Source organism: Rhyacophila brunnea, unplaced genomic scaffold (genome assembly GCF_057557595.1).
Source record: "Rhyacophila brunnea isolate RB1 unplaced genomic scaffold, BYU_Rbru_1.0 scaffold_10, whole genome shotgun sequence".
Taxonomy (NCBI): Eukaryota; Metazoa; Arthropoda; class Insecta; order Trichoptera; family Rhyacophilidae; genus Rhyacophila; species Rhyacophila brunnea.
Window position 1 is genome coordinate 7,212,745 of NW_028232752.1, and position 26,400 is coordinate 7,239,144.

General features: G+C 34.8%; 1 protein-coding gene across 3 annotated transcripts in view; it reads right to left on the minus strand.

Moving 5' to 3' along the window:
* LOC147078852 (mannosyl-oligosaccharide alpha-1,2-mannosidase IA-like) overlaps positions 1–26,400 on the minus strand; it is a 607,020-nt gene that overhangs the window by 104,259 nt on the left and 476,361 nt on the right. The window contains exon 2 of one of the 3 annotated variants that reach the window (XM_085950266.1): positions 23,268–23,490. The exons of the other annotated variants lie outside the window; for them this stretch is intronic. Coding sequence (XP_085806392.1) covers positions 23,440–23,490 — 51 coding nt within the window. The 3' untranslated portion in view covers positions 23,268–23,439. Of the gene's footprint in view, positions 1–23,267; positions 23,491–26,400 lie in introns of those variants that run through there. 3 annotated transcript variants of the gene reach the window in all.

Sequence of the window (26,400 nt, forward strand, 5' to 3'; positions counted from 1 at the left end):
AAGCACACTATGTGACCACCCAAATTCTCATGTTTATAGTGGTATCCCGGTATTTATTTCGGTGGGCCCTTTAAGTTTCCACACGGCACTGTCTGCAAAGCAGGCGCGGAGCTTCCAGGCGGCCGAGTAGCGTAACAGATGCGAAAGCCTGCGGGCGAAATAATTTCTAAGTCCGGACGTGCGGAACGTTGCGAGGGATAAAAAAGGAAGAAACGCCCAAAAGCGACGGAGAAAGTTTTGCTTTCATGTTCTCAGCATATGAGTTTTCCGTATGGATAATTGCGGCTGGAGGTGTGCGCGAAAAAATACATGCATACATAAAAACAAATAATACTTGCTTTCTACACCACTCGTCATCAGTAATAGAACGATGATAATAAATTAATTGTTAACCATATTCTGTTAAGACGGTACTTTAGTGAAACAGCAAAAAAATTTCAACTATAGGTGCGACGAAATTTCGGACTGGCTGGCAATCGGAGAGCGAAAGTCGAGCTGTGAACACGTCAATTTGTTTTGTGATGGCGACGGGAGAATTAATTCTTAAATCGTGTTAAGATGACTAAAAAACGTTACCCATTTACTTGAAAAAGAAAATATGTCAATGAATATATTATTATTATTATTAGTAATAGATCAATAAACATAACATTAAATAGACGCATTTTGACAAATTATGTTTTGTTCTGCACGCGTCATTTGCGCAATCTTCGCGTCGCGCAGTCACGATCGTTTTAGACTGTGCCCCAGCCGAAGTATAGCCTTAAGTCAAGTAATGTTACACACGTGACGTCCATATATATGTCAGGCGATACGCAATTATATTTTAGCTAAGTATTGCTGAAATTATACACAAAACAAATGTAGAAAGACGATGAAATATTTATAAATCCTATTTTTTTATCGTCGGTCTATCTTGTAAATTTCGCAAATTCAAATGAACTTTTTTTGGAGGAGAGAGTAAACACCGAAAAATTTTTGTTTCCGATAAAATCTTTAAATTAAAAAAAGATTTTTTTTTTATACAAAATGACAACAATTTCTGGTAATTACGAGATTTGCATTTTTTCCAAGGCATGGATGGACGCGAGGCATGGTTTTGTGTATTGATTTTATACATGATGATTAAGTATACGTGCTATCATTTCCCTCAATTTTGGAAAGTGAAAACAAACTGTCACTTTTATTTTGTTGTCTGGTTTTTCGTCTGGATTCGGGATGTGGAGGTGAACAGATAACACACCGGAATTGTTTTGGAAACGGCAAGGTATATTTACGTTAATATTATATAATAGTTACATTTTTAATAATTTAATTTTACGGAGGACGAAATTGGCGTGTTCGCGATTTAGCTGTTTGTAGCGTTTTGCGCGCCATCTTGTATTTTTTTCCAACGAAAGCCGTCGTCGAAAAAAAGCGACGTTGCAAATCTTCAACGGTTATAATCTACTCTACGGCATTGCCGGCTCGGCTCTGTTATTATTATTTATTTTCGTAATCAGCGCTTTACTATTTGTTGGGTTTGATACCGATTCGGGCCTCTTCAGATACACAGAGACATCCCCAAATGGGGTCCATACTGTGACACCCCATACCATGGGGTGTCACAGTGCGCATGTTTTTTTTTAATATCGAGTGAGATTTACAAGATAGAGTTTTGTGTTACGAGATGTATATATATATAGATGCAAAAACACTATACCTACTATCATGGTCCCCACATCCTAAAGCGGGGCCCCCAGGCCAAGATCGTTGGCGGGCCCCTCTACCTATAGGTTAACAGCAGTGTGATGCTTTACAGCAGCGTTTCCCAATTGTTGTTCCGCAAGGTAAAATAAGTAAGAGTATTCAGCGTATTGTTGAGTAGGTATCTGCCTACAACTATTCGAAATATTTAATATCAACAAACTGTAATCAAAAATTGCATTGCACAACCATATTATATTTTTAACTTTTAATAATCCTAAAGAAAGTGTTTTTTATTGTTTTTGCAATTTGAGCTTTAAATCAAACGCAATTGATTTACTTATTAATGTATTGTATTATACTTCGGAATAAAAGTGCGTATGGCGATAAAGATTGTCAATCACAAGAGCCGAAATAAGTCGGATGATGAAAGGAATAATTGTGTTGTACCTAATAAAATAATTAATTTTGGTTGCATAACAAAATAAAGTTAAATATTTTATGAAGTTTCTTTAGTTTTCTGTTCATATCATTTTTAGCTGGTCGCTACATCGGGCTTCCCTAAGCCCGGGGCCCCAGGCTAGAGCCCTATCAGCCTCCCCCTTGTGGGGGCCATGCCTACTATACAAGCCACTAATAAGTACGGTTCAGAAATTGAGTCAAAAATTGGAAAGAGCCCCGTGGCGATCAACAACCCCAGGCCATGTCAGCCCAATTGAGACAGTCCGCTGATCAGCGAGTTACACAAGTGTGGCACATAACTTCAGCTACGGTCAGAACATTATATAAGTGTGACATACTTCAATGACGGTCAAACAACAAAGTCTTGGTTAGTAAAACGCCGCGAAGTTGCAATAGTGCATCGGTCAGCATATTGCCAATAGTAACCTACACGTCACAGGTACATAGGTACTTGCATCTTTACATAAGAACGTTATTTTTAAAGCTGGAGACAAACTGTTGTGATTTTCGCATACATACAAACACACATACCATACACACACAGTCGTAGTAATTTGAAGGCGTAGAGTTGTCGTAAAGTTTCACAAAGATAAAGGCGAAAGTGTATCTATGCGGCAACATTGGTATTGAAGTGGGTAGGTAAACGTACTAGTATAAAATTTATAAGTAGGTAAACCGAATCAAACTTTTCCAGTCGCTAACAATGAGGGGGCGAGGAAATGAAGAAATAAACAAATACAACAAAAACGAATTTACAAGAAAGTGTACAAAACTTGTGTTGGCCCTACTTACACCAATATAACTTGTTAATATTTTATTTTGTGGGTATATTTGGCATATCAAAGAAAAAAAAACTTTCAAGTAAGTACCTAATACTTTCAATTGGCATTTGAAGGTTTCTGAAGCATTTATTTATTGGGTAAAATTGCATACTTACTTATAACGCGTACAGTCCTTAGATGCGAGAATCTCCAGAAGTAATCGATAAATTTCTATTAATAATTTATTGCTGATAAAGTTTTATATTATGTGTTATTTGTCATTGTTTACGTTCTATATTTATAAAAAAATACGTAAATTATTATTAGAATATCGCAGAACGCAAATGGTAGGAAAACGTGAGAAACGTGAAAAATGTTTCAAACAATTATTATACACATAATAGTAATTTATTTATTTAGCGTAAGTATAATATACGGATCCAGGGCAGATGGGTATTTATGTCATTAATCAACTACAACTGTCAACATTGACATAATGATGAACAAATATAAAAAGTAGTCAAAAAATGCTTTCCCACTATATTTTAGTCATACTACATCATCATCAGCCGGGGTCAATCCACTGCTGGATGAAGGCCTCCCCAAGCTTTCTCCAACTCTCTCGGTCCTGTGTCGTTCGCTGCCAAGTATTTCCGCCGAACTTTACCAGTTCGTCAATCCAGCGGCTTTTAGGGCGACCCTGTGGCCGTTTCGTACCTCTTGGGTACCATTGGATGGCGGCATTTGTCCAGCGGCCGTCCTTTCGGCCCATCTCCATTTCAGCTGTTTGGCAACGTCTATTACATCGCGTACTCTTGTCTGCTTCCTAACCCATTCGTTTCTCTTACGGTCCTTTCGCGTGATGCCCAACATGCACCTCTCCATGCCTCGCTGTATACTTAAATAAATATATATCTTTTCCAGTGGTAGCCGAGAGGAACAAAACGTCCGCAACGTAGACCTAGAGGCCGCTAGATGGATGAAGTGGTTAAGTTCTGCGGAAGTACGTGGCATTGCAACGCACAGGACCGAGATAAGTGGAATCAGCTTGGAGAGGCCTTCATCCAGCAGTGGATAGATTCAGGCTGATGATTAAGATGCTATATAATATATTTTTCGTAAGTCCAAAACATTTTCATGGAAACGCAATTTGAGATTTCCAGTAGACTTACGACATTATGGTTTTGGAATATAATGTTTGAGGCTTTCACGGTTGTTTTTTATCGTAGTATATTCTTGGGTTTTCACTGTGTCTCCTTCTTCCTTCTTTACTCGACGTTTCGGGCTCGTTGCAGAGGCCATTATCAAGAGATATGTTTTATGATGAAATGTAGTGTATGCATGTGAATGTAAACGTTGCTCTAAGAATGTCAAAATGAATCCGATTATCTAAGAGCAAACGTTGCTCAGAGTAATCTGTCAATCATTACGACCGGGGATACTGGCTCGAATATTAGATTTTGCTGATAGTGCCGGAAGCCATGACGTTTTTAACCGTAATCCATCATCCCTATTGATATTTTCAAGGTTTCTGTGGATTTCAATGGCCTTCTTTACCAATCGTGCGAAATATTTTCAATATTTTACATTTTCATGGAAACGCAATTTGAGATTTCCAGTAGACTTATGACATTATGGTTTTGGAAATTGCTGGTTCTATAATGAACAGCCTTAAGGCACTCTGGCCCCGAGGTACATATATTAAAATAAAATTGATGTACCTACTTATAATGCAAGAAGTTGAGTAGTTGACTGATAACTCGCATCTAAATCAAATCAGGTTGACATCCGCATGACATTTTTTCAATGTGTGTTTGGATCCAGAACATAGTTACATTACAATGTGTTGAAGCTACAACCAATCCTCGGAGACTTGTATTCTCGACCTCGGAGTGAGCATGGCAATTTACAAATGGATTGAATTGCCAAATTAAAAGGAATAGTATGAATCTTGTTGCTTATTACAAAACGCTCTTAGTTTTTTGTAGGTAGGTAGCAGTAGCGAAGGGTGGCTGTAGGCTCTTAAGATCCGCCATAAATAGTGCAAATAAAAATTTTGTTAATCAAACATATTTGTTTTTATTGAACTAATACTACAATTATTTACAGATGGTGTTGGTTGGTTTCTAAAAACCAATTAAACCCTGGCTAAACCAACCCATAATAGTTTTGGTATATTTTGGACGATGTGACAAAATTGTGCACACTTTTGCATTCATACTTATTTGTTTTCGCTGGAATACATATTACATATTATATTGTTGGTTATTTTTTTTTTAATTCATGAAAGACTTGCCTAAACAAACTATAATAGATAAAAACTATTATTATATCTATAAAATATCCAAAGTTATGTATGATTTAATTACATAATTTAAGATATTTTATAGATAAACGAGTATTTATTTAGTATTATATATTACGGCTTGGTTTCGCAGGGTTTAATCAAATTTAAAAAAAAAACTAACCAACACCCTCTGTAAATCGTAGTCTTATTTCAATGAAAACAGATATGTATGACTGACAAAGTTTAGTGTGCACTATTTATGGTGGATCTTAACAGCCTACCTCCACTCTTCGCCACTGGTAGGTAGAGTATACGTTTTATAACCTTGCACGTTTTTTTGCATTCATTACTATACTGATTCGCCTCTTTGCCTGATTACCTCGTATAAAATTGGACACAAAAAATGATATTTACTTGTATTCATAATATATATCGTAGTATATTAATTGAGTTAGTATTTACTTGGTAGAATTCCATTTTACAAGAAATGAAAATATAATTAATATTAAATTCTACAGGTTTTTAAAAGGTTTGTCGATAGCTATTTCGGTTGTAACACCATTATCAAGACTATTCAGATAGGCCGTTTGCCTTTGCTTAAATACTATACGTGTATAGATAGAGACAGAATACATTTTCTTATTCGTTCTTTCAGGAATGGTAAAACAGATTCTCAGTGATATATAGTGATGAATAGTCTTGATAATGGTGTCACAACCGAAATAGCTATCGACAAACCTTTTAAAAACCTGTAGAATTTAATATAAATTATATTTTCATTTCTTATATATTGTAGTCATAAATAAATAGACAGATAATATAATATGTAAAAAAATATTTATAGAATATATTTTCATCCTGGAGCCGGAGTGCAAAGTTATGAAGCACATATTCTATTTGAATTTATAACTATATAAAAATAAATAATCTCTACGTTGTTAAAAATATTTATAGAATATATTTTCATCCTGGAGCCGGAGTGAAAAGTTATGAAGCACATATTCTATTTGAATTTATAACTATATAAAAATAAATAATCTCTACGTTGTTAAATGCAGTGTTCGAAATGAAAAATAAAATTGCTCTCGCCTTGATAAATGCGACCAGATTGTTCATCTAAGTATTTTTAATAATGACGGATTATTGTTTAAAATCATCTTGAAACACTATTTAGCTAAGTGCGGCCCTAGTGAATATATCTAGCAGCACAAGTGTGAAGCTAGCTATAAATTAATTTACAATGCGAAATAACTAGTAGTGTTAGAGACTTTTCTCTAGCTTCACTTTCAATTTTTAAAGTATATAAATGGCCTAGGACCTAGAAGAAGGGGTTTTATCACAATATTTAGTAATTTCCCTTACTTATAAACATTAGTCATGAAAGAAAAAAATATTATTAACTAAAAATATTATTTCTTGATGATATTTTTTTATTCGCGTGTTAAATACCGTTATCAAAACACGGTCTGCATGTAACGATTTATCTCTCTTGGAGCGGCGTTCTAAATGACACCCCCAACTACCGGCGGCAAAGCACTACTAACATAACAGTGGCGTAGGTAGTGTCGCGGTAGGTAACTGCTCTGTAAAAACAGATTGCAGTTCGAATCCGCGGGATTACATTCTTGCCGCGAGGCGACGACGATGGTAATCCTGGTTTTATGAGCCGCGGCGTGTGTTACCGGCAGTTTCATCTTCTTCCATTCCTTCTTTCGAGAGAGAATTTCGTCAGCGCCCGAGCGAAATTTCGCGCCGCATTTTACAGAAAGCCGAAATTTATGAACGGATAAAAAGGTGGGGGAGTCAGGGTTTATGGATATTATACAGAAGCTTATAAGAGGTGAGCAGTGGCTTTTAACATCTCAACATTTCGTACCGGATTTGATAATTTGCTTTGTAAAATTGCCGCAAAATAAAAAGGTTAATAAAAACATCGTTTCATGTCGGAATGCAGCCTTATTAATTTTTATTGAAATAATCGGCTTAAAATAACGTTACTTTTTCATATGGCTTTCTCTTCCTGTTAAAGGCGTGACATAAAATACTATAAATGGTTTTAATGCCTCGTCCAGATTAATATAATAATATATCCGCATACAAATTATAAATGGTTTTGTAAACTTTTGCTGCTACATAAATATACATGCACAATAAGTTTGAAACTCTACGCCAATATCGGTATCACATGAAATGTAAATTCTAGTGAATTTATGTTTTGTACTATTCCATTTGAGTCGTTTTTTGCGACCCGGGTTTCACGTTTCGGGATCTTCATGCACTGTGTACACTCACCAAAAGGCAAATACACACCGACAAGGAATATTTTATAAAACCACTTACTTCGGATATTATCATTTTCAAAGGGGAAATTGTACAGCCACTATTAAGTACGTTCAGAAACACGTATGTATATTTATTTAAACAGTTAAATTCCACTTCCGATTAGGATACAACGAATAAAATAAATTTTAGAACAGGGGAGAATAATTAACAGGTAAATAAATCAACGAAACGATGCGTAATGTTTGGGTGAGACTTCAGCCCGGATCTGATTATTAAATATCCATATGCTTATACATTATTACAATTTTTATTTACAGATGTTTAAGGGGCGCACTTTTTAAGCATGGTACCTACTTCTTAAAAGAACAGTATTGCACAATGATAGTTCAAATTATTTACTTTTAATACTATTTTAAACATTATGACCATGTCGTCACTCGATCACTCATCAGGCATATAAACAAATATTTCGCTTTCATTATACATTAAATACAGTAAATAATATTTTAATTAATATTATTGTTATATCACATATTTAAAAAATCTAACAAGTGACATTTAAACTCACAACTCTAACTTTTCGGGTGTGTGGTGTGACATTTAAGTTTCAATTGGCGGAAAGCACGTCAAAAAAACGGAGTTATCATAAATAGGTATTTGGTTATGAGATGAAATAAGGAACAGGCAGGGTAGGTTGGTTTGACTCCCAAATGAGTAACTCAGAATTTGGTGCGTGAATGAAATGAACCCTGGTTTTAGTATCTCTTTCAAAATAAATATTGATTTAATTATTACAGATAAGTTTACAGATTATAATTTAGATGGATGAAATCACAAGTATGCGTTCTGATGATTGCGAAGTTCGACCGGGCGGAGCGCACGATAACCTTACGGTTAAATCTTTGATAACTGACTGACGATGTTGCTTTCTTCTACCCAGTGTTTTATATTGATTCGATACAATAGAAAATGCTGCTATCAACTAGGTACTTGAATATTTTTGATTATCATGCTTATGAGGTTTATTGTGCAATGTATGATTCGTTTGTAAATTATAAATAATTGATTTTAATTTGAACGCAAGATTGATTTCCATACAAACAACTTTTTGTGCATATCATGGTAAACTTACGTAGCATTATTTATTAATTTGCGATATTATTGATTGATTGAATTATTATATTATTTTGCTAAATTAGCTTACTGTTGAAATTTGATTGACTCACATAAATCGCTTGTTTTGTAATTTTAACAATATTATGTTGCAAGATACATTATAGCTATAAACTAACGGTTTCTTGCCAAGTCATGCTGGATGGTAGGGTATTGACCCTACAGGTAGTTTACGTGAATCCCGGAAAGTGAAATATATGAGTTTGAGTCCCATTTGGTCCATCGTTTTTTCTAAGATTTCTCTAATACCTACCTATGTTTGAGGTTTTTTATAAGTATGTATACACATCCGAAATCCAGTCGCCATGGCCCAGGGTTTTGAAGCCAATTTCGGTTGATTAGTTAATGACGTTCAGGTCAAAAAACGCAAGATAAACAAAACCCATATTAATCGCACGTTTCGTTTCTGTGACAAACTTTAATGCATATTATGATACATATGCAACCATTGCAGATATTATATTCTTTAACGCGTGATTAAATTTATCTCATATTTATCCACACTCAAGAATTATACCTCCTAAAAGCCTCACCCTGATAATGAATATCGCTATTATAATTGTAAAATATAAACTATATTATAAAAATGCTGTTATTAATAGTTTTCCGCCGGCTTATCGCATAAAGATCACAAATGAAACCAAGGATAAGGAAGCAGACACGAGTATGCGATATGATGTAGGTCGCTAAGCAGATAAACTGAGAATGGGCTGGACATGTCGCCCGGCAAGTGGACAACCGCTGGATAAATGGCGTCATACAGTGGTACCCAAGAGGCACTAAACGTCATGAAACCCGCTGTATAGACGAACTCATAAAGTTCGGTGTATGTACGTGTCAGCAAAGAACTAGGGAACGAGAAGAGTGGAAGGAGCTAAAAGCCTTCATCCAGCAGTGAATCGCCCACGGCTGATGATGATGAAATGTATAATGCACACGTTCTAAGACGATTTATGTCAGAAGCTTTGTAATTCTATTAATAATACTTAAGGGGGGACATGCTCGTCGAAGGTCAAAATTGAGTTTTTATTGTATTTTCAAACCATGATCCTGGACACTCCTTAAACGTTGTAGATGATCAATTTATATAATTTTGAAGCCTTATTATCCTTTATAGTTATTTTAAACATTTGATGACTGCATGAAGTATTTTTGTTACATAAAATAGTATTCTTTTAAACCTCTCGCTCTAATGTTTTAGAATATAGTCATATTTTGGTACAGAACTGTGCAGTGGTGTTAAGATTTTTTACATTTATTAATTTTTAAACGCATTTATAAAACCATTAGTATAATTTATTACGAGATAATTTTTGTAAAATATTCACGATAAAAAATTATTTTGATAATCTCTGTGATCCCAAATTTGACAAGAATTAGGCATTTTATTATTCAAAAAATCGGCAAGAATAACACATTTGAAGATGATTTTAAAGATACTTATTATAAGCTATGTTTTTGACCATTCAAGTGTGATAAACATCTTATGAATAATGATTGCTTTATAATAATTATTGACCTAAGGATAAGGTAGTGTTTTTTTGAAATACGCCATTTCTTTTGTCATTCCCTAGTAGTTAAGCTACAACATACGGCCGTAGCCATAAAATGACAAACTCTAATTAAAGTAGGGAGTAAAATTATGTTAACGCGCGTGTTTGAACATGTACCTAACCGAATTTTTTTTTATTTTTTTTTAAACGGTACATGTTCAAACACGCGCGTCAATATCATTTTACTCTTTACTTCAATTATAGTTTGTCAATTTATGGCTACGGCCGTATGTTGTAGCTTAACCACTGGGGAATGACAAAAGAAATGGCGTATTTCAAAAAAACACTACCTTATTCTTAGGTCAATAATTATTATAAAGCAATCATTATTCATCAGATGTTTATCACACTTGAATGGTCGAAGACATAGCTTATAAAAAATATCTTTAGAATCATCTTGAAATGTGTTAATCTTGCCGATTTTTTGAATAATAAAATGCCTAATTCTTGTCAAATTTGGGATCACAGAGATTATCAATATAATTTTTTATCGTGAATATTTTACAAAAATTATCTCGTAATAAATTATGCTAATGGTTTTATAAATGCGTTTAAAAATTAATAAATGTAAAAAATCTTAACACCACTGCACAGTTATGTACCGAAATATGACTATATTCTAAAACATTAGAGCGAGAGGTTTAAAAGAATACTATTTTATGTAACAAAAATACTTCATGCAGTCATCAAATGTTTAAAATAACTATAAAGGATAATAAGGCTTCAAAAGTATATAAATAGATCATCTACAACGCTTAAGGAGTGTCCAGGATCATGGTTTGAATATACAATAAAAACTCAATTTTGACCTTCGACGAGCATGTCCCCCCTTAAATAGATCGCGTATGTAGATTGTACAATGTATTATTAAGTTGAATTTGAATGTGATTGCAGTGGAGGAAAACGGGGAGCGTCGCTTGATTGATCGTCCACAGTAATCGTTTGTCTTGTCTTGTCTCGGCGCAAAGCTTGCAGTTGATAGGAAAGTTTAATTGAATCTTTTTGGAGAAGTGATAAACTAACGGATTTCAAGACAGCGACGGTAACGCCTTAACACGTCCGCGCGAGATTGATTGCGAAATGACAAATATAATATACAGCTTACAGATGTACGTCAGTGGCGTGTGATGATTGTTGCTTATAAGGATGCTGTTGTAAAAAAGCTCGGCGCATTACGTCTCGCGGGGGTTCTCCGCCCCGCTGGGCCCGTCAGATGGCGGTTACGTAAACCCTAACTCAGCTCCCATTTTATACGACATATACCTATGAGAGCAACTTTTTTCAACTCAAGCTATAATTAAAAATGATAAGCAGTCATACTTGACGGGTGATAAGAACTTCGGGTTTCTCTTTCGTCAGAGCTCTAGTCTGGGGGGTCAGGCTCAGGGTGGGCGTGGAAGATTAACCAGATAAGTGAAATAAACACAGATTACAATTTTCTCGAATGGTAAAAAAAAAGTCGCCTGCGGCGCTATATTGCTACGCTGATACTAATATTTTTAAATATGCGATTAGGGAGTGTTTATATTAATAAATACAAAAAATTGCTAAACATACAATGAATACCATTAATTTTACCTCGAACACCATTTGAAAAACACTACCTACTTTAGAATATCACACTGTCTTTAACCTTGGCGATAGGTAGGGGGCCCGCTTCAGCATGTGGGGTCCATATTTTGATGTATAAATTGGTTCACATGTGGTGTGCCGCGGAATTCTGGGAATACCTTTGGTGTGCCATGGGTGAGAAAAGGTTGCGGAGCACTGATTTAAAGAACACTTCTGTAAAATATTTCTGACGACTTGATTCGTATTGAATAACTCACTGTCTGCCACATAAGTGAGATAAATAGAAGATGTGACTCCCCGCGCTTTAAATTGAGGCGTAGTTTTCTCTTACCGTCGTGGAGTCGGCTTGATGATAAGTACAATGAGTGCCCAAAAGAAGATCGAAACTCATAATTTTTACAACGAATGTAAATTGAGTATTTCTTTGTCAAGATGGAAGGCAAGTGTTGTTGTTTATTAATTTGACAGTAGGATTCTCAGTCAAATATGACAATCCATACTAGGCGATTATTTAAAGCCTACCTTCGTAAGAAATATATTTTTTAATCGCAACTGTTAAAGGTTGAGATATGCCACAGCGCGCCACCTGTCTTAATTTATTTATCCGATTATTTACCGAAGAATGGTGATGATTTTTGTATGGATTTTATGACACGTGACCTCCGCATATCTATCGCAATGTATGCAATATAATAGGCTCTGATGGTTAAACCTAAAATCTTTGCGTACAATATTGTTGTCTATGACTGCAGCTTTGTCGAAAATCATTAATACTTGATTAGATAATTTAAAAAAATAATTTCTATGGCATTCAATCACATATAAATAAATATAGATTGTTTTTAAAAATATAATTGAGCTCATCGCTAAATTTTATTTCATCAGTGAGCTATATGTCATCGAATTGGAGTGTTGTTGTCATTAGTGTGTAATTCTTTAGTAGTAATATCGAATTATCTTCTTCTCGTAATTATACCTGACAAATGTGTTCTTTTTCTATGATCTCCACAGCCTACCTCTTTCCAAAAGTCATCTTTCGCCACTGTGTGGTATAGATAGATGGTAGATCACATTGGACGGCTTACGTTGGATATGCTTGCAGTAGTGGATATATCCAAGGCGATGATGATGCAAGCATAGCTTCTCTCAGTTTATTATCTTCCTATTAAATAATGAAAGTAAAACTTTGTGGAGACGCGGGGGATGGTGAAGGAAAAAAGTTTTTACGGCTACATAAACCTACGTATTTTTGATTCGATACTGTCAAACTTTGGCCTATCAATATTTACGTTTCCCATTTTCCAATTAGGTACTTGCATAATAAATCAATTTCCCCACATTGGCCCCAAAAAGAAATTCCACAATATTTTTGAATTAATGAACAGACAATAGATTGATTGATACTTTTTAGAAAGTTCTACAAGAACTTCAGTTTTACAGTAAATCAATTCATGAAATAATAAAACAGCCGAAATGCATCGGAAGCCACAATGGATTCGATACGTTTCCCTCGGAAAATTATTTGACGGCCGAGTGGTAGAAACTCCGTATAACTTCTTAACCAAACTCAATTTGTCATTTATACCAGAGAATTTGGTTTCCGTTTCCATATATACAAGGAATCAGTAGCGTGCTTTTTCAATTTAAAATATGCAGGGGTGCATTGCAATATTCACCAACCACTTTTTAATTATTCTTTAAGAGTTTTTTTTATTAATAAAATGTTTAAGGGTTTATTCCATCGTAGAGAAGTTAAGGGACCGAGCTCGAACCGAGAACGCTCGCGAATTGCGTTGCCGTCCCAAGCTTTCTTCTTGCAGGATAATTCCTTATACCTACCTAACTGAGGCTTTTAAAATCCTTCAACAGATGTCTACCTTATTTATATACTGAAGCAATCTATCTAGATAACTGATCGTTATATATCTAAATATTTTACATTAGTGACACCAACGTGATATACGTCATCGTATCCGGTAAATTTGTTTGTATTTTTATCATGTATATATACAATTTACATGTAACTATACGATGTAAACCAGTGGCGGCGAGGTAGGCTGTTAAAATCCGACATAAATGGAGCATATTGAACTTTGGGCCGTTTCAGACGGGACACCGGTGTCGCGCTCGTATATAATAAGGATGCTTTTGTATTCGAATAAAGTGGCCGTTGTATTATGTTTATGAATGCCCCAGAGCTAATGAGTCAACGCGTGTCCGGTACACTTTTCCGTCAGCCGCTACATTCTCAAGCCGCTGATACACTTGTTTTTATTACCGCAGCCAGTTTTATGTTCTAATTTATAACGCGAAATTATGCATTGACTCATTAGCTCTGGGGCGTTCATAAAAGATAATACAAATGCCCCTTTATTCGAATACAAAGGCCTCCTATATTATATCGAGCACGACACTGGTGTCCCGTCTGAAACGGGCCTTTTTCAATCATTCTTATTTGTTTTCATTGAATGAATAATACAATTTGCAGATGGTGCTGGTTAGTTCAATTCAATTAAACTGTGCATAAACCAAACCACAATAGTTAAGGTGTGCTATGGGTGATCCGACAAAAATAGTGCACATTTTTTCAGTCATACTTATTTGTTTTCGTTGAATTAAGGCGCGTATATAAAACCATAATCGTATTACACAAAAGTATTCTTCTATCTAAAAACTATTTTTTGACGCTTATGTAGTATGGTTTGGAGTACACAGAGTTTAACTGAAGTTTAAAAACACATTGTAGACTTAGTTCAATGAAAACAAATACGATTGAATGAGAAATTTTAGTCTGCACTATTAATGTTGGATCTTAACAGCAAACGTCCACCCTTCGCCACTGATGTATACATACGAGTAGGGATTCCAATCCCGGGATCCCGAGCTATTTTCGATACCTATGAATCCCGGGATTGATAAACATAATCCCGAAACTTTCGGGATTGATTTTTTTATCAATTATTTTGGAAAATAAAATAAAAACGAAAATATAACAGAAAAAAATACTTTTAATAACAAATAACTACATTAGAAATAAACTGAGTTTGAATGAAGTTTGATTTATACTCATGTGTAAGTTGCCGATTTATTTTATTTTTTTATATAAATTAAAAAAAAAGAGAAAGATTGGAAAAAAAAAACAATGCTTAGCACTATTAACAAAGTAATTCCACCATGATCTCATACGTTTTACGGCAGTTTCATATTTGGCTGACAAATTAGATTTATGAAGCGGAAAGGCCTTAAGTATACCATGATTTGCTTTACTATTGTAAATCTCGCTAACCCATTCATTAAGTCTTTACTATCAGAAACAGCAATCTCATATTAAATTTACATTATTATTTATATAGCAATATTATTTACTCCATTAAACTTATGTATTTTCAAGATTGAACGTATACAATATTAACAATAATGTCTTAAAATAGTATAAATTATACTAGATTCATTTTTGACCGATTTTATCAATGTTATTTCGAATATAAAATTTGTATATTAACAATGAAAAAAAAAGCCAATCCCGGGATCCCGGGATTGTCAAATTGTAATCCCGAAATCCCGGGATCAGAATTTTGGCTCGGGATTGGATTCCCTACATACGAGTACATAATAAGTGAAATTAATATAAGGGCAAGAAAGGTATGTATAAAATGCATACTGTAATATAGTAGGTTTATGATAGTACATAACTGCAATATTTCTTCGATGGCTGTGCCACTGCACAGGAAGTAACCTATCACAAAATTTTCCCAAGTATCGCGTGCTGCCCGTGCAAAAACTTTAAAGTGAATTCGAAATTTTCAATATTATTTCATATCGAGACTGGTATAGCACGCCAGTATGTATTCAACTTCACTTATTGTTTGCATAGCCCACCGAACTGAGACGACCCAAACAAAAAAATGTTTTAAAAGGGTAAGCGAACAGAATAGAGTATTATTACAAACCAAATTAAGCCTACTCGCAAATGTTTTTTAAAATATTACTGAATGTCAATCGATGTAGCCTCATGAAATTTAAAAAAATTCAAAGCTCTTCAATGCTAAATTCTTATATAAAAATACTTGGCTGAAAATTTGAGTGGACTGTATGGATAAGGTAGGGAAGTGTGGGCACTAACTTTGATATTATCTGTGTATGATCAGAGTTCCACCATGCGCACTGGTTTGTTGACGGATTTTAAGAATAATAAAGGGTGTATTAACTATTTCTTTCTCAACTACCCCCGTTATTAATATATTTTCAGACGGTTGCTTTTTTTATGTGACATTGTATGGGCAGCGTTGAAGGAAAACACGCGGGGGTATTTTATATTGTTTATATGGCACAAAGACATTAGTGATTATTAAACGGTAGATATCATGAAGTTATATTAATACTTTGGACGCGGAAGACGCACACGGCGCGTAATGACCAGGCGGCCGATCGATGTAATTAACGTGCATTATAAAGAGGGCAATTAAAATCTCATTATATAGTCAGCAGCGAAAGCGTTAACTGATGTTTTGGGTGTAAAGGTTTGACTGACATGACTCTTTTAACTTGATAATTTGGAAAAGAGCTGAGAGCCAGTGTAACCTCTACATAGATTCAAGGTCTCTAGACAACTGTCATTTCCGACTTGCCATTGTCTATGTTCTAAACATGAGCATATACAGTAACGTGTCAGTTATAGAGTTGGAAACCCATATAACTTGTATCTACACTGTGTAGGACCAATTACCGCGTTGACTGCTTGTAAGCGATAGTGCTCATAGAACGCGTCGAGCGGGCGAAGTCGGCGTATGAAGCGTTTATTCATAACCATAATCACACGTCTCTTCCCGCGCATTACCCTTCACCTATGTAATAAGCGGCCCAAGCAGCACAAAATAATTATTTTTACAGCGTCTCTCATAACAAAGCAATAAAAATATTATATTATTTCGGGGCTTGAAATTAATATTTACGACGACATTATTCAACCAGCGAAATATAGCACACGGAACAGAGTTCCCTGTTATTAAATAATTGCTTTTCGCCCGTAGATCGACGACGCCTCGAGCAGCGTGATTTTGGTAGCCGTGTTCAATGAATGGACTTCTTTGTATTTTCATTAAATCGTACCGCCGAAAAGCGAAAAACGGTGACTCATGCGGCAGGCGGGGCGCAAGGCATCGTCAAGTCCAGTGTGCGCTGGCGTATTTGATTACGTTGTATTTTTGATGATTTACGCGCCACTTGTAGAAATTTTGCGCGAGCGCCGCACTCGCTGCGTCAATGGGCTTTATGCCTAAGACTCGACCAGCTATCGCGTTGAGTGGTGGTTGAATTATATACCTACACAGAATCGTTCAGGTTATGTTATTGAATATTGTTTCAAATATTAAGATTTGTAGCAAAATACTGAACCCGACGAGAACATCCCGAAAAGCACTACTAGCAAGCTGATATAATCGCCACTCATTCCCACCTAGTCTACAAAACATTCCACTTACATGATACTTATAACTAATTATAAGAGATATTAATCACCTGTATATATTATATATAATGGTGCCAGATATAAATCATACATCCACAGTACTAAATCATTGCATAACCGCTCATTCTAATTTCATAATATTATACAAAGGACGCGTGCGTTTATTTTATATTACGAAGACGGCCAGTAATAAAAGCTCGTAGTATCTGCGAGTCCAAAGCTCTGGAATTTAATAATCGTTAAATTTTGTTACGCTAGAAACACGTGTTGCGAATTTGATGGAGCAGAACTTCTCGTATATTTACAAAACATTATAGTGATAATTCTAAAGGCTATGATGCTGTAGATCTCCGACGTCCAGAAACATCTAAGTATTTAATTTGTCATTCAGATAAGGTAGCAGAGTAATAAACACTCAGGAAATGATGTTCCTTTGTTTATATTTCCATTGAATAAGTATTATTTGTTATTTATTTATAACATAACGTATTGTAAGTGCATGACGTATTAGAATTAGAATGATGATGTTGATAACTTAAATATATTATTATTATGTTAGCTACAGATTGCTTTGAATATGGGCGGGGCCTAGGGATTTCAATACGTAATGAAAATACCAATATGTACCGGTATTCGTGAAATATATCGGAAGACAGAAGTCTCTACCAATAAATATAGATATATAATATAAACTATTAATATTCTATAATAATTACAAGATAAAAAGAACTTTTTATATACAACGTTTTTAAATTTTCTGTTGAATTATTATGCTCAATATGCTCAAACTTAACTTAATTACTTAAACTTCAGTAAAAAACAAACAAAAAAAAATACAGAATACTGAAATGTCATTTTGATATTTCATTTTGATTTCCATAGTAACGCACGTATATATTAATAATTTAGTTGCTAGGACCACCCTCTTAGCAACCAATAATAGTCTTTTACTTTTTACGGATTTTTCTGAAATAACTTTCCTTACAAAACAGAATTGACTGAAAATGAATTCAATTCTGCTTAAAGATGGCTAAAAGCATTAAAAGAATGCATTGGCATCGTGTTCTGATATATTATAAAAGTTTCAAATGTCTAGCTAGTCGGGAAGTTAGTTAAAAATCGATTGCAAGATTTGTACTGGACAAACAAGAATACGAGCTAATAAAAACGTTGTAATAAAAATATCTAAATAATATATATAATAATATAATATATTATATAATATATAATAATTTATATAAATATTTTATATGTAAACTTTTAAAAATAGATAAAGGTAAGATACCCTAGAGATACTGATATTTACAAATACCTAGTAGTTGACCTATTGGCATTTTCTTCATCATTATACAAACGAATAGTATTTAACCAGGATTTCAGATATATTTACTTAAAAATACACAAGCAAACTTCTAAAGCCCTCGAGCAACTGGCGAAAATATTTGGATAAGTTTTAAATTACGGAAGTATGTAACTAGCTACGTGCCATTGCTGGTCACCGAGGAAGTCGAAGGGCAACGGAAGTAAACTAGACATCGCGTAACCCGACAAAAAATACAGTGTTAATGTCAATTAATACATTCTGTTTCCACTTTCAATACCGAATACATCGGTTTTTGTCTGATTTTTAAAACCGGTATTTCGGTATCGATAAATACTGGGATACCGGTTTTGAAATACCGGTATTGCAATCCATAGGCGAGACTTGCTAAGTCGGCTGCCAGTAATACGGTGAACTATTTATACTTTGTAATACAAAGTGGGACATCGCGTCGCCTACAAATTATTATGCTTAGGTACGAATAAGTACCAATTAAATCAATCACAATTTGCAATGTAGGCGATTTTAAAAGAGTACAATATGATGATAAAATATAAAAAATAAAATATTATGCACTCACGGAGGCATAGTGTGTCTCTAAAGGTATACAATAACATAATATTTAGCTCGCGCATTTTCTATGTGAATCATCGAAAATACAACGTAATCAAATACGCCAGCGCACACTGGATTTGACGACGCACTGTGCCCGCCTGCCCTATGAGTCACCGTTTTTGGCTTCTCAGCGATACGAATTAACGAAAATACAACGTAGTCCATTCATTGAACACGGCAAGCAAAATCACGCTCCTCGAAGCGTCGTCGATAAGACGGGCGAGAAGCCATTATTTATGAACAGTGAACTCTTTGTTTAATTATTGCGTGTCCGATATTAATTACACGCCCCGAGAAATTTAATAATATTTTTATTGCTTTGTTATGAGAGACGCTGATAATAATAATTATTTTGTGCACCTATTACATAGGTGAAGGGTAATATGCGCGGGTGGGAGGGGGCCTACTCAGTAGTGAGCGCACCGAATGCTTTTTCGGTGGGCTTTATGCCTTAAACATCTGTGATTGAACAAAGATCCAATTAAGCGATTAGCTAACGGCCACTCTTCGTAAAAGTTGTTAAGTCAACATACGTTCTTTTTACGAGACACTATGTTTTACAAAAATAAAATTGTACCACGTAACAGATTATTTTAGAAATAAATGTGAACTTCAGTAACCCTCCTGGACCAAAGTTGTGAAGCCGGGCTATTTTTGTTATAAGACCCAACCCAAAGAACACAAAGCGCGCCGATAGCCTGAAATATTGAATACGCGTTTTGTTTACACGAAAAACGTTAATAGATATTATGATACATACGTAACTATTAGAAATATATATATATATTATTTAACACGTGTTTAAGTGTATCCCATATTTCTCTACATTCGAGATCAGAAGCCAGTTAAACCACACCTACGCATCTATTCTATACACAAGACTAATATCGGCAGCTATCGAGGGTAGTTTTTCATATGTTTGTATCGAAGTATTATAATTATTGTTACAAGAAGTTAGCCGTCTAAAACTCTCTGTCTATCTCGCTCTAAAATTTAGCAGTCAAGAGAGGTACTGTTAAAATATAGTACTTATTGTAACAATTACAACTAACTTATTGTAATTGCTACAATAATTGCTAATACTTCGATACAAAAATATGAAAAACTACCATCGATAACTTCCGACAGCAGTCTTGTGTATAGAATAGATGCGCTGATAAAGTAAGACAGTTTTCATTCATTTATATTTCATTCATGTACTTATATTTTTATTTCTATTTAGTTTTCATTTAGTAGGCAATGCGTTCATCTAGTGACCGAAAAAATGCCAGAATGTAGACAGGGCTTATGTACAATCACGTTTTTATAAATGCATTGGCACTTTTATTCATAATAAACAAACCGCAGTCTAGAGGTTTCCTTATTAAATGAAGGCCTCCGTCTCCATTGTCTTAATCAAATAATGCATCCGAAGAGACGCCACGGGGTGGGCAGGTATTGAATGAGGATGCATTGCCCGGTGACCGTCTATCGCGAATTGCATCTTTCCATTCCTGCCCATATTCATTTATTACCGCAGCGGGGAGGGCGGCGAAGGTATACGCCCAGCAGAATTTTTGGCGGACCCTATGCAATTCTAATTATTATTATTTGAACGTGTTCGCAGGATGATAATTTTAATTAGTGTAATTTAATAAATGCAGTAGGTAGTGCAATTGAGTAGGAAAGAAGCAAAGGGGCTTCTCTTCATTTTTGAAATGTTCAAATCAGTCCAGATAACTTTATATTTTTAATTTAAATAATGGTCAAAGTAATACACTATATTAATGTAATATAATTAAACTTATAGTGTACCTCCCTAAAATCCTCTCAAAACTGTGCCATTATTTTAATGCGCATATCTCAATGTCTAAGTCAGGGGTTCTTAACCTTTTTGCGGTAGCGGGCGCATTTGAGATTTGGGATAATAGTAGCGGGCGCACATCGGATTTCTAAAAATTCGTCGAAACATTATCATAAAATCGTTCGAATTTAAGACAATGTCATTTTGAATAGGTAGGTATCTAAAATTTATTCTTCAATTTTTAGTGTGTCTTCTTGAAGAATTTCCGCTATGGAATTAGCAATTTTAGTTATGTGTATTGAAAGGAAAAATGTGGCCATTGCTTCGATAATGGAAAATTGCTGGAATCTATTTTCAAATTGCTCTAAAAGCATATTAAGATCAGTAATAAATAATTTTACGTCAAAAATATTTTCACCAAACACTTTTTTCATCACTGGAAGAGAATTTTTCTAAAAATATTTACTTACACAAAACTGTATTTTAGCTTTGAAGGCATTTATAAAACTAATCATTTCTGCTATATCTTTATTTTTTCCTGAAGTTCAAGATTAAAATTTTTCACAAATTAATAGCAGTAAAAAAGCCTAGTCAATCAGTAAATGATGGTTATCTATTTGTTCGAATGTTTGACCTTTTGAAATGAATTTTTTTTAAATCTCAAATCTCAAAAATATGGCTATTTCGTTGCGATTTCAATATATATTTTTTTCGTTATTTACCCAATACTTTGCCGGAGGCGCACGAAAATGGCACATGCGCCCGCGAGCATGCGGTTAAGAACCCCTGGTGTAAGTGATGGTCAGAAGCTCTTTTGCTTTTGACCTACTCAATTACTACATTATAATAAAATATAACGAGTATGGAATTATCAACTAGTAGGTAGATTATAATTAAACACTGCTAAACCATTTTCGTGGCTTTGTGAATACGAGTGTAACTTTCAAAAGAATTTATTTAAATTATAATAATTTATAATTGATTGAAATTTTGTACTTTGAGCTTAGTTTTTTACAACCCGGGTTTCGCCTTTCGGCATTTAGTTATTTTAGCATTTAGTTTAACGATTATGTATTATCTTTTTCTACTTGGTCGTGCACTCATGGCTGAGGATCGTGACCACATTTAAATTTCGCCATCCTTTGAGCGACCAAGACTTTCTATGTATTATACTTAGACTTTTTATGTATTATGCCTATATTAATTATTTTCATTTTTTATTTAATATGTAGGTATAAGGCAATTAGTCCACTAAAGCACGCTTGCGGGGCGCTCGCGCATTTTCTATGTGAATCATCGAAAATACAACGTAATCAAATACGCCAGCGCACACTGGACTTGACGACGCACTGTGCCCGCCTGCCCCATTAGTCATCGTTTTTTGGCTTCTCGGCGATACGAATTAACGAAAATACAACGTAGTCCATTCATTGAACACGGCAAGCAAAATCATGTTCCTCGAAGCGTCGTCGATAAGACGGGCGAGAAGCCATTATTTAAGAACAGTGAAGTCTTTGTTTCGTTATTGCGTGTCCGATATTAATTACAAGCCCCGAGAAATTTAATAACATTTTTATTGCTTTGTTATGAGAGACGCTGATAATAATAATTATTTTGTGCTCCTTGAGCCCCTTATTACATAGGTGAAGGGTAATGCGCGGGTGGGAGGGGGCCTACTCAGTAGTGAGCGCACCGAACGCTTTTTTGGTGGGCTTTATGCCTAAGCGATAGTGCCCATAGAACGCGTCGAGCGGGCGAAGTCGGTGTATGAAGCGTTTATTCATAACCATAATCACACATCTCTTGCCGCGCATTACCCTTCACCTATGTAATAAGCGGCCCAAGCAGCACAAAATAATTATTATTACAGCGTCTCTCATAACAAAGCAATAAAAATATTATATTATTTCGGGGCTTGTGATTAATATTTACGACGACATTATTCAACCAGCGAAATATAGGACACGGGATAAAATTAAACAAAGAGATCTCTGTTATTAAATAATTGCTTCTCGCCCGTCGATCGACGACGCCTCGAGCAGCGTGATTTTGGTAGCCGTGTTCAATGAATGGACTTCTTTGTATTTTCATTAAATCGTATCGCCGAGAAGCGAAAAACGGTGACTCATGCGGCAGGTAGGGCGCAAGGCATCGCCAAGTCCAGTGTGCGCTGGCGTATTTGATTACGTTGTATTTTCGATGATTTACGCGCCACTTGTAGAAATTTTGCGCGAGCGCCGCACTCGCTGCGTCAATGGGCTTTATGCCTAAGAGCGTTACAGAAACATGATTACTATTTTTTTTCTAGCTTGAATTAGATTATTTTGATCCGGACGATATGCAGTTGCAACAAGATGGTGCACATTAGCAATTAGCAAGGCAGTGAGCAATATAGCATGTACGTACTGAATTTTAATACTACCTGATTCATTGAACAGTTTGTAGTGAAGTAAATAATGCCTATACTTTCTGCCTTTTAGAATATCAATCGAGGCAGACCAATCTGAACTGCGAAATCAGCACTTACCTGCAATAAAAAGAAAATCAATCATTAATAAAAATATAATATATGTATGTAGATGCATACAATAATTACTAATATTAAACACATATAATTACACGATAAAATGAACTTTTTATATACAACGTTTTAAAATTTTCTGTTGAACCATATAAACTTGACTTGACTAGCTTAAACGATCAAAAAAATTTGTACTTGACATGTCATATTGATTTCCAAAGTAACGCACGTATATATTAATAATTTAGTTGCTAGGACCCCAGACCCCTAGCAACCAATAATGTTGTCGAAATAACTTTTCACACAAAACAGAATTAACTGAAAATGAATTCAATTATACTTTAAGATGGCTAAAAGTATTAAAAAAATACATTGGCATCGTATTCTGATATATTATAAAAGTTTGAAATGTCTAGCTAGTCGGGAAGTTAGTTAAAAATCGATTGCAAGATTTGTACCGGACAAAATAAGAATACGAGCTAAGAAAAACGTTGTAAAATCAGCAACAGCCCAAAGTCACACTATGGGGAAAACGCAATATAGGATTTTTCATAGGGTTACGTTATGGTTTTATAATTTTGAATTTTTTTTATGACTACTCAAAATACAAATCGGCTTTCAAAGATATGCTACGTTAGATACAAAATAAACACATGTTTGACAAAGTCGTACTTAAGATACACTGGTTCTGATGTGAAAATTATATTTGTATACCTGTGAATTTCGAAAAATATGGGCTGTGGAGCGTGTGGACAATTTGGGTTGTCATTTAAGGAAGATATCAGATGAGAGCCGTTCGAGTGAGTATGTGGATAAAAATTCAGCAATAAGGAACATAATTCTTCTATAACATACACATTTTGTTTTGCGTTTTCTGAGAGACTGGTCTGATAAATCGGTTCGCCTATGTGAGTCAAATCTAATATGTATGCCGTCCTAGGTGTATTAAAATTCGTCAAAATAAATAGACCTATGCATAATGCTTTATGCACGATGAAAATGGAATTTATGAAGCATTTGATCTAGTCTGTGTATCACAAATTTCCGCACGATACTTACATAATATATATAACGCAAATCATAAAAAGGGTCGATGGGCGTCCAAGCGGGAAAAAAAACTACTGGAAGACAGTGGCCTAACTGAAGAGGTAATATGGGGAAGGATGCTATGAAGCTATTAGTTGGTGTTGAACAATTAATATTTTATTTGCGTAGGTATGATTGTGAGGCCATTAAAAATGTTATTTCACTGTACCTACATACTTAAATGAGACCATAATATTTTCAAGTGGTTATTCTCGGTGAGGTTTACAAATTACGAAAACAATATGAATAAAAATGTTACTTTTTCGGCATGTATATTCAATAATTCTGATACTGAAGTTACGTGAAGTTTTTCCAATGTATATGCGATCACAATAGTTGCATGTTAATTTATAGATGTTATATGAAAGAATTTACTTAAAATTATCGAGTATAAAGTGCAGTTATCGTCTGGTAAGATTTAAAAAATTAGATGATTAATTTGAGTGGTGAATCCATACCTATAATAAAAGAGAAAATATAAATATATATTATTTAAATTAAGTTGGTACGAAGTCTACGAGTAGAATTCGTTACATACTTTGTTTGCTGAAAAAAGACTTAAAAGGAAAACAGCCCATCTCTCCGGTACCGTGATATTGTGTCAAGACGGATTTTTAAACATGGCCGAATGACTTAACATTTATTTAACGAGACGACAAAGCACATAAATCGTCCTCAAACAAGGCACGCCGAGATCTCCTGCCTTTATGCAAAAGGCAAAGAAATGGCCAATACCGAAACACAATCGACTACATCGAGTCGTGGCTCTCAGACACAATATTTTACCTTTATTTCTATCGCTCAATCACGCTGCCGAAGAGGGCCTTTGTTTACCCTCCGCCCGAGAGGAAGTCGGCACGGCACTGCACTGAGAGGATCGAGATGTGTGCTCAATTGGCGGCTCGGGAGGAATAAAACGAAATTGAAACGGACCCTAATTGACAGAAAACTTAGGAAGGTTGAAAGATATGTGTGCCTAATAACGTATTCTCAGGTGGTGATTTTTATTGTTCAACTGCCTGTTGAATGTTGTACAAGAAACCGAAAAGAACGTTCCCATGAATCAATTTGAATTGAATCGATGACCGTAATTAAGACGACGCGAAGTGAATTTGTTAGTTCGTTTGAAAATATTGGCGAAAAAGCATAAAAAAACGTCTAACTATGTGTGCAAGTCAAGAATTGTTATAACTTTGGTGACTTACCTAGTCAATCGGTTGACTCGAATATGGAACGACTAAAAGTATAAATGACTTCGTTCAATTCAACTTGCAAGTTAATCAACTTTGTTTAAATGTCGTTCCTACTTATCAACTGACGTTCAACTGTCATTCATTACACTGTTTATTGACACATTTCGTCACACGAGAACGTGGCATACGAAATAAAATGTGGACGTAAAAACATAATAATGTTTAGGCCACCTAGGTCAAAATTCAGATAATATTGTACTGGATTATTTGAGGTTAGGTTTTCATGTATGAATTCCTTTTATTTTGTTAACTGTCAATTCATGGTGGAACTGCATTGTATTGTTGTTTTTATTTAATAAAACGCATTTTTTTGTAGTACTTATTCCACTTTTAATCAATAGATTAGGACCGGTTTCGTCCGCCTCAGAGGGAAATTTTCAGTTGAGAAGTTGAAAAAATTGCGTTTTATTAAATAAAAACAACAATGTATGAATTCATGAATTTTGTCAAAATTATTCATGAAAATTGAATATATGTTCATATTGAATGTAATAAAATTGGAGACCGTATAGTATATGGTCATCTTTCTGATAGAAAAAGCTCATGGCGAACTGTGCCACGGTGAAATGTTTTACGT